The sequence below is a fragment of the Sapajus apella genome, unplaced genomic scaffold (assembly GCF_009761245.1).
Source record: "Sapajus apella isolate SASKATOON/1434 unplaced genomic scaffold, GSC_monkey_1.0 scaffold62, whole genome shotgun sequence".
NCBI classification, from domain to species: Eukaryota; Metazoa; Chordata; class Mammalia; order Primates; family Cebidae; genus Sapajus; species Sapajus apella.
The window spans coordinates 8,148,384-8,157,983 of NW_022437002.1; the positions used below are offsets into that span (position 1 = coordinate 8,148,384).

Genomic DNA, 9,600 nt, shown 5'->3' on the forward strand with positions numbered 1-9,600 from the left:
TTGGGATTTCACTCAAGAATGCGTCTTTATTGAAGAATTTGTAAGAAAAAAGGATGTACCCTCTGTAAAAAGAGGAGATGTTGCCTCCGAACAGCAGGGAGGAATGAGACCTGGGTGGCTTCCCAGAAGTCAGTGTTTCTGGCATAACTGGCTCCTTTCCTGGCAAGCACTATGGTGTGTCACACTACAGCTAGCAATTCCTACCCACTCCCTCCCAGCCTCTCCTCCCTCCACCCCACAACCCTATAGCCATCTGAGGCAAATGGCTTTCTAAAGGCCCAGGGATAGATATGCCAGGCTTGCCTCTTAATGGGGTCAAAGTGAGTTTTGCTTTGGAAAATTCAAACAGGAATGTAAAATGGTTTAAACTCTTTTTAGTCCAACCAAGGGTGATTACATCCAGCCCCTCTCAAGGGAATGGGAGCAAAGAATGTCGCTCCTGAATGTGCACACATGGGGTAAATGGACTATATCACAGTGGACTAAAGAGCACAGCAAGATGATGCTCTTTATTTGAATGGAGAATGGAAACAGGTTATAAGAATATATAACATCCATGTTCAAGAGTCACTGAGTTCTGGAGGGCAGAGGAAGCACAGAGGCCTGCTGATTCCAACAGTGTTCCTGCTGGCTATCCTGGAGTCCCAGGGATGATTATTCCTCTCCAGCTGGAAGATTGTCCTCAATCCGCCTGATGAACCTCATCCGGATTTCTGTCACACCGTCTCCTTTCAGGGTGTCCTGGACAAACTTGGCCTCCACAGCCATCTGGACCTGGGGGGCAGTGGGAAAATGAAGGGGTAGCTGCCTGACCACAGCCTCTAAGGAACCAGTGGAGATGGGGCATAACTGACTCATCCACAGCATGTAGGGTTCGTTTCTGCAGAAGACAGTGGCCCTGACCCTTAAGGGGAAACTCGGCAAAGAATACCCAAGATTCAGACTGTCACCAAATAAGCCAATCTGACAATGGATGTTCCTGGGCTTTGGGGCCTGACAGCACCACGTCCCAGGCTGGTAGGGAGGAGCATCACCATGTAAAGATGTCTGACTTGGATCCTACCTCAGCAGCATCACCATCTCAGGCAGTAAAGCACTGGGGTGAGCCAAAGCCCTTTGTTTTCTCTCTTTCATTCGTTTCAACACTTATCAAGTTCCTATTGTGTTTTAGGTGTCCCAGAAGATAAAGAGCTGTACTCACCATCTCCAAGGCTCCCCGCAACACCCCACACAAGAGGTTGGAATAAATAAGGGATGAGTGGTTATCAGGAAGTTCTACAAAGTCCACCAAGGGGTTATTTTCCAGAATGAGGGAGAACTCATCACCAGCTGGGCTCCAATTAGTAATACTTGGAGTGATGCCCAAGTACATCTTGAACGCCACCTGTCAGGGGACACACAACAGCACTTCGGCGAAGGGCAGCAGTAACTGTACCACAGGGAGGGTGACAGAACTGGCACAGGGGAAGTAAGTGGCTCAGGCAAAAACCCATGGCCTCCACAAGATGATGAGGCTTTAGATACTCATGCAACAAAGGAGAAGCATCTGTGCCTGATGCTGCGCCCTCCCCTTCACGGCATCAGACAATTTTGGCTGTCATTTTGTTTTCCCAGAAACCTTTTTCTTTCCTAGGCATCATACAAGTAAGCAACAACTCACTCACTGTTTGCCTGTACCTCTCAGTGGAAGGGAGCACTCAGGGAGCACTCATCTTCTGACATGGTGGCTGCCTGAGTGCAGAGAGGCCCTAACCCACTTCCCTGTCCTCTGACTGTGCTACCTGAATGCACCTTCTTGAAAGTGAATACACGTTACTAGGCAGAGAAAATGTCCTACCCTATCCACCCTCCTAATTCTAAACTCTCACAAAGCTCTCTCCACTGTCAATCCTCTTTAGGATTTGCGTATGACCAGCAAGCTTACAACAGAAAGACCAATTTTTAGGTAACTGACACCACAAAGTTATGGGTGCTATGTCATTTTTTTTTTTTTTTTTGAGACGGAGTCTTGCTCTGTCACCAGGCTGGAGTGCAGTGGCACGATCTCAGCTCACTACTGCAACCTCTGCCTCCCAGGTTCAAGCAATTCCTCTGCTTAGCTCCGGAGTAGCTGGGATTACAGGCATGTGCCACCACACCCAGCTAACTTTTTGTATTTTAGTAGAGACAGAGTTTCACCATGTTGGCCAGGATGGTCTTGATCTCCTCATCTCATGATCCACCCACCTCGGCCTCCCAAAGTGCTGGGATTACAGGAACTGTGCCGGCTGCTATGTCATTTATTAATGCTGTAATAGATAGCACTAATACTAGTAATAGTAAACATTTACTATATGCACAAAGCTATGCTAAATTCTAGCATTTTACCTAAATGTTCACATCTGTTATTTATTTACTCCTTAAAACAGCTCTGTGAGGTAGCTCTTATTTTCTTCATGTTAAAGATGAGGTAACTGGTAATTAAAGAAATTAAAAGTAGGCCGGGCACGGTGGCTCAAGCCTGTAATCCCAGCACTTTGGGAGGCCAAGGCAGGTGGATCACGAGGTCAAGAGATCGAGACCATCCTGGTCAACATGGTGAAACCCCGTCTCTACTAAAAATACAAAAAATTAGCTGGGCATGGTGGTGCGTGCCTGTAATCCCAGCTACTCAGCAGGCTGAGGCAGGAGAATTGCCTGAACCCAGGGGGCGGAGGTTGCGGTGAGCCGAGATCGTGCCATTGCACTCCAGCCTGGGTAACATGAGTGAAACTCCATCTCAAAAAAAAAAAAAAAAGAAAAGAAATTAAAAGTAACTTACCTAAACACAAAACTAGTAAGTATCGGAGCCAGGTTTGAGTCTGTATTCTCTACCCCATTACACCTTCATGGTGGAAGAGCTCAGGCTTTGATTTCAGTGGGACTTTAACCACAGGGATTAAATAATCTATGCTATTCCCTAACGACCTGGAATGCTCCTTTGGCCCAAAGAACTGCCTACCCAGTCTTTTGGGAGAGTAAGGGCTTCTCTAAGGGAGATGGAGTGGTAAGCAGTGCCTCCCAGCAGTAATTCTTCAGCATGGACAGGTGGCCCAGAATAATGACCTTGGCAATGACATCTGCAGTTTCCCGAAAGTCATGGCACCTCCCGACATTTGACCGTGCCAAGAAATCTTCAATCAGTCGAACTCCAATATTATAGCCCCTGGAGAGGAAATTAGAGAAGAGACTATGACGGAGTCTAAATATCTTATTTTTGAACATAAGGTTGTTGGCGGTAAAGGGAAAATGGGGATAATCTCAAAAACATTCCAATAAGTGAGTTCAGTGGGAAATGTACCCAAAATGTTGGCTGAGAAAGACAGAGAACCCTGTTTTAAGCTCTAAAGGACAATACAGACTCAGTGTGCTGGGAGGCCCCATTTCTGTCTCTCCTGTAAAGGAGCTGCTCACTCACATTTTGTCCAGCTGTTTATTCACATCTTCATCATTTTCATAGTCCTTGCATAGCTGGGTGACCAGAGCACCATAGGTCAGGGTGAAGAGCTCAGAGCTCTAAAAGAGATTCAAAAGGCAGTCAGGACCAAGCAGCACAAAAGAGAAAGTGTGGTGAGAGTCTGGATCAGTCTTGATGCAACTGTCAGGATTCCCTCCACCTGTGTCTGGAGAGAAAGAACATCACCCCTACGGATGAGCCAGGAAATTTGGCCCCTAAGGTCAAAGCAGCAGGGCTGCAGGCAGAACTACTGCAAAATGGGCTGTAGAGGCCGGGCGCAGCGGCTCAAGCCTATAATCCCAGCACTTTGGGAGGCCGAGGCAGGTGGATCACGAGGTCAAGAGATCGAGACCATCCTGGTCAACAAGGTGAAACCTCGTCTCTAAAAATACAAAAATTAGCTGGGCATGATGGTGCATGCCTGTAGTCCCAGCTACTCGGGAGGCTGAGGCCGGAGAATTGCTTGAGCCCAGGAGGCGGAGGTTGCGGTGAGCCGAGATCGTGCCATTGCACTCCAGCCTGGGCAACAAGAGCAAAACTCCGTCTCAAAAAAAAAAAAAAAGGGCTGTAGAAGGCACCTTATGCACTAAGCAATCACTCTTCCAACACACCAAGGTAGGCTTCTGCCAATCCAAGTCTCCACCACAGCTGTCAAGCCTCAGGTCAGGTCACCAGAATCTGCTATGGGAGCAACAGTCATTCGCAAGATACCGTGAAAGACCTGAAACAGGCATTTACAAACCAGCTTCTGTTGTTGGCAGGTGCGACCACTGGCTTCCGCATGTCTTTGAATGTCCTGGCCTGGTGTAAACTGTACTCCCAAGGCCCCTCCCAGGAAGAACAGAGGATCCGGGGCCCAGTCCATGGGGAAGGAAGGGCGTCCCAGACCAAGTTCATTGCACTGATGACAACGCCTTTCCAAAGTCACCAGCATGGGAGAAAATAATGTTCTTCTTAACACACAGCTAAAATATTTCCAGAAAAAGAAGTGACTCTTCAGAGGCAACTGGTTTCTATTACAATAGCAGTTAAAATCACAGAAACTTTCTGAGATAAAGAATCTTGTCACTTATCTACCAAGAAATTGATGAAGAAGGTGAAATGAATGACAACTATCAAGACTACAGAATGAAAGCAGCAGGCAGGGGGAAAGGCATTATCAGAGTTAACGTCAGAAACATATTAACAGCACATCTGGACCAATAGATTCACTCAGAAATAAGGCTGAAAAATCTTGATAGCCACCCATTGACAATCTGAAGCTTGTCAGATTTGAAGCAAAGAACCTTCCTCTCTTCAAGTTTTCTAGGGGAAAAAATTCTAAGAACTGTAAAAGCCCAGGCTCTCAGAACCTAATGCTCCTCACCCCATCCCCATGGCCTGATGATGAGGGCACTGTAAGAATAATAAGCTGAATGCCTTTTGCTTAAATACTGCATTCTACTTGTATCTCACTTTCTATCCCACGATAACACAGTAATCTAGGAAAGGCAGGAATTAATCCCACTTTAGAGATGAGGAAACTGAGACCCAGAAAGGTTCAAGAATGTGCCCAAAGACAAACAGCTAATTATTGAAAAAAGTAGCCAGACGCTAGCCTGTAATCCTAGCACTTTGGAAGGCTGAGGTGGGCGGATTGCCTGAGCTCAGGAGTTCAAGAGGAGCCTGGGCAACATGGTGAAACCTTGTCTCTACTAAAAATACAAATAATTAGCCGGGCGTGGCAGCTTGCGCCTGCAGTCCCAGGTACTCGAGAGGCTGAGGTAGGAGAATTGCTCGAACCCAGGAGGAAGAGGCCGCAGTGAGCCAAGATCGTGCCACTGCACTCCAGCCTGGGTGACAGAACAAGACTCTGTCTCCATTAAAAAAAAAGAAAAAGAAAAAGGAAAAAAGTAATTTGGGGGGAAAAGAAATCAAAGGTTTCCAAGTCAGTGGTCAACCTACCCACTGTTCCCCACAACTGCAATAAGCCCTCCTCAATAAGCCCTCCTCAAAAAAACAAAAACAGAAACAAATTTTTAAAAATACCCGAAAACTCAGCTGCACTAGAGTCAAAGAAATCAGTTTCAGGATCAGGAGGCCCTTTGAACTCAACTAAAACAGTCACATCAGTGTCTCCAAGAGACTATTTACCAAATACGGGAATTAAGGGGAAGCTGTTAAGGCGGGGAAGGATTTTTTTTAGTAAAGTCAAGGGCTTGGCACTAGAATGGTTTGGGTATGAATGGATGGAAACAATCCAGCAGTTACCAGTCCAGGGAATTGGCACCACTGCATTAAATCAGGAGAGCTTTCATTTCATTATTAATGAGCCCTTGGATGGAGACTCCAAGAGCCTCAGCCCACCATGATGCCAAGTAACAAACAAATAATGATGGTATCAAGCACCTATATATACAGCTACCCCCTATCTTCCAATAAGAAAAATCAAGGTCCTGGACAGATCTGTTGGTGGTCATAAAATCAATATACCTGGGCTCTGGGAATGGGATCCCTGAGTTAGGCTCGCCATACCCTCTCTTGATTTGCAAGTCTGTCTTCATCCTCAATTACGAACTAAGCTGTTGTAGAACTGTGAGTGACATGAATGTATAACTTAAAGGCCTTTATGCTTTAAAAATAGAAGGGCCAGGTGCAGTGGTTCACGCTGGTAATTCCAGAACTTTGGGAGGCTGAGGCAAGAGCATCACTTGAGCCCAGGAATTTGAGACCAGCCTGAGCAACATATTGAGACCCCAACTTTTAAAAAAATTTAAAAAATTAGCCAGGCGTGGCGGCGCATGCCTATTAATTCCAGCTACCTGGGAGGCTGAGGTGGGAGGATGGCTTAAGCCTGGGACATCAAGCCTGCAGTGAGCTGTGATTGCACCTCTGTACTCCCACCTAGGTAAAAAAGTGAGATCCTGTTTCAAATAATAAAAATAAATATAAATATAAACAAATAAAATAGGAGTGGGGCTATAGTATAGGAAAAACAAATCATTTATTCAACATTTATTGCGTACCAGGCTATCTAACAGGAGGGAGACAGAGAATACAGCCAAATAAAATACATGATTTGTCAGATGGTGATAGGTGCTACGGAGAAAAATAAAGCACAAAACCAGATTAGGGGCTTTTACATATGTATATGTGTGCTGGGGGGGTTAATTTTAATACAGTAGTCAGGGAAGGCCTCACTAAAGTGATATTTGGTAAGCCTGGATGAAAAAATCCTAGGCACTAATAGTAAAGATCCTGAGGCAGAAGCATGCCTGATGTGCCTACGAAACAGCAGGAGACCCTTGGCATTAGAGAACAGTAAGCAAGAGAGAACTGAAGAGGAAATCAGAGAAGTGAAGTTGACAGGAGGTTGCAGAGTCTGAAGACATGGGTTTCAGCTCTTTTGACCTTTAAAACAAAAGTTCTCATAGGATCATAAAGGTCAGCTAGTCCAACCAGCCCACTTTCTTCACGATAAGCACCACGTCTCTGCAACCACCAGAAACATGAATCTCTTCTGCAATAAATCTATTTTCATAACAGTTTATCATAACAACCATGAGAGGTTAGCAGAACAAATATTATTCATTCCCATTTTACAGGTGACAAGTAACTGAGACTCAACAGCCTTCTTATAGTTGAGCATTATCCTGGAAAAATCTGTTATGCTAAGCTAATGCTTAATCTTCCTGAGCATTAATTTTCCCATCTGTGAAATGGTGACACTGCTACTTGCCTTACTTGCCTTTCAGAGTTACTGTGCAATTCCAATGAAATTCCAATCAGATAACGTTTGTGGAGCACCTGTTGCACAGTAGTATCCAAGAAATACATACTTATTTTTATTCTTAAACTGGTTCCATGTGGTGTAGTGTTAGAAAGCACCCTGAACTAGGTTCAAGGAGGTCAAGTACAGCACTTTGGGAGGCTGAGGCAGGCAGATCACCTGAGGTCAGGAGTTAAGAGACCAGCCTGGTCAATGTGGCGGAAGCCCTGTCTCTGCTAAAAATACAAAAATTAGCTGGGCGTGGTGCTAGGTGCCTATAATCTAGCTACTTGGGAGGCTGAACCAAGAGAATCCCTTGAATCCAGAAGGCAAAGGGTGCAGTTAGCCAAGATAGAGCTATTGCATTCCAGCCTAGGAAACAAGAGTGAGACTCCATCTCAAAAAAAAAAAAAAAAAAGGAGGACAAGTAATAAGGAAGGAGATTTTGAATCAATATAAACAACTTTCTGGCTGGGCATGGTGGCTCATGCCTATAATCCCAGCACTTTGGGAGGCCGAGGTGGGGTTCAGAGTTGGTCACCTGAGCCCAGTAGTTTAAGACTAGCATAGGAAACACAGTGAGACCCCATCTTTACAAAAAATAGAAAAAACTAGCTGGGCATGGTGATGCATCCCTGTAGTCCCAGCTACCAGGGAGGCTGAGGCAAGAGGATGGCTCAAGCCTGAGAAATCAAGGCTGCATGAATTGTGATTACACTACTGCACTCCAGCCTGGACGACACAGCAAGATCCTGAAAACCTGATTCTGAGTCTGGACTTGCTGCTTAACAGCTGTGAGTAGTTAGGTAAATCAATGCACTGGGCTAAGCCTCAATCTTCTAATTCAAAAAAAGTAACAGTAAAATCTGTCTTGCCATTCGCAAGGTTGTTGGTAGGACCTAGTGAGATAATGGACTTGACTGTGCCTTGCAGACAAGAAACCACAGGATTTATAGCAGCTATACTAACATGATCTCCAAGGACTTTAGGCACAACCTGAAGAAAGTAAATTAAACCAGCTCTACACTCGGGTGAGATACCACTTGACAGTTTTCAGAAGGCCTTTCTTCCAGTTAGTGCCCCAAACAAAATGTCAGATCTCCTTAAGGGGGCTGATCTCTAGAGCCAATGCTCCAAGACTCATACTATTTTTGTCAAAATAGGTAATCCAGTGTGGATCCTCCCCAGCAGCTGGAGAAGGAAGATCAGTAGCAAGACTAAAATCCAGCCATCTCTCTTACCCTTCAGCCTTCTGTCATGGAGACTCTAAATGCTTCTACTTAAGTGACAGCTCACCTCAGCTCAGGGGAATAGACACTGGGTTGGGCCACAGTAATCTGACACAAGAGAAGGGTAGGTCTCATGTCCATAGGATTCCACAGTCAACCACTGTACAGGCACACAAAGGCTACTAGCTTTATTAAAAACACATCTAGAGGACACTTACTGAGTGTCAACTGTGTTCTGTAATGGTTCTGGGTGCATGGCTACACTGCTAGCTTTACATGCGTTCTCTCAATTAATCCTCAGAGCAACCCTATAATATAGGTACTATTATTACTTCATTTAAAAAAAAAAAAGGTGACGAAGCTGATGCTAGAATAATGAATAAACTTGCCCAAGGTAACACAACAAGTAAGTGGTGAAGCCAGGACTCAGTTGTAGGCAGTACTATGCCTCTGTATGACATGTATTTCTTTTTATTTCTCCCCTGCTAGAAGACACGGTATATATGGTATACATTTCTGTCTCCCTCACAGAGTATGTGCTTCTCGAAGTTAAAAACTAGGACTTCATCGTTGCATCTCCCACAGCACCTAGCACAGAGCTCTCCATATAGTTGGGGCTCAGGAAAAGTTTATTGGACAAAAGGGCTGTTTCTGTTTACACACACTAAAATCTAGTTACTCGGGCATATTAACAATTTAGGTGGCTCTTGAGCTATTTGATCAAGCCTGCTCCTGCTCTGTGGAGTGTACTTTCAACAAATCTGTGCTATAGTTGCCACAAAAAACAAAAAACGAAGGCTGGGTGCAGTGCCTCATGCTTGTAATCCCAGCACTTTCCGAGGCTGAGGCGGGCAGATCACTTGAGGTCAGGAGTTTGAGAGCAACATGGCCAACATGGTGAAACCCCGTCTCTACTAAAAATTAAAAAATTAGCCAAGCATGGTGGTGCATGCTGTAATCCCAGCTGCTTGGGAGGCTGAGGCAGGCGAATTGCTTGAACCTGGGAGGCAGAGGTTGTACTGAGCGAAGACTGTACCACTATACTCCGTCTCAAAAAAAAAAAAATCTTCTTTTATAATAAACTGTTGGTATTTCCTCAAAATACAGTGTGTGTGTGTGTGTGTGTGTGTGTGTGTGTGTGTGTGTGT

General features: G+C 45.1%; 1 protein-coding gene across 3 annotated transcripts in view; it reads right to left on the reverse strand.

Annotated features, from left to right (window-relative positions):
* The window catches only part of TRAPPC3 (trafficking protein particle complex 3), a 12,391-nt gene continuing 2,791 nt past the window's right edge, over positions 1–9,600 (reverse strand). For 2 of the 3 annotated variants that reach the window (XM_032246947.1, XM_032246948.1), the window contains exons 2-5: positions 3,437–3,534; positions 3,085–3,184; positions 1,202–1,384; positions 1–774 (exon numbers count right to left, since the gene is read on the reverse strand). In XM_032246947.1, the coding sequence (XP_032102838.1) occupies positions 655–774; positions 1,202–1,384; positions 3,085–3,184; positions 3,437–3,534 (501 nt within the window). In that variant the 3' untranslated portion in view covers positions 1–654. The remainder of the gene's footprint in view (positions 775–1,201; positions 1,385–3,084; positions 3,185–3,436; positions 3,535–9,600) is intronic. The other variant, XM_032246949.1, reaches the window with a different exon arrangement.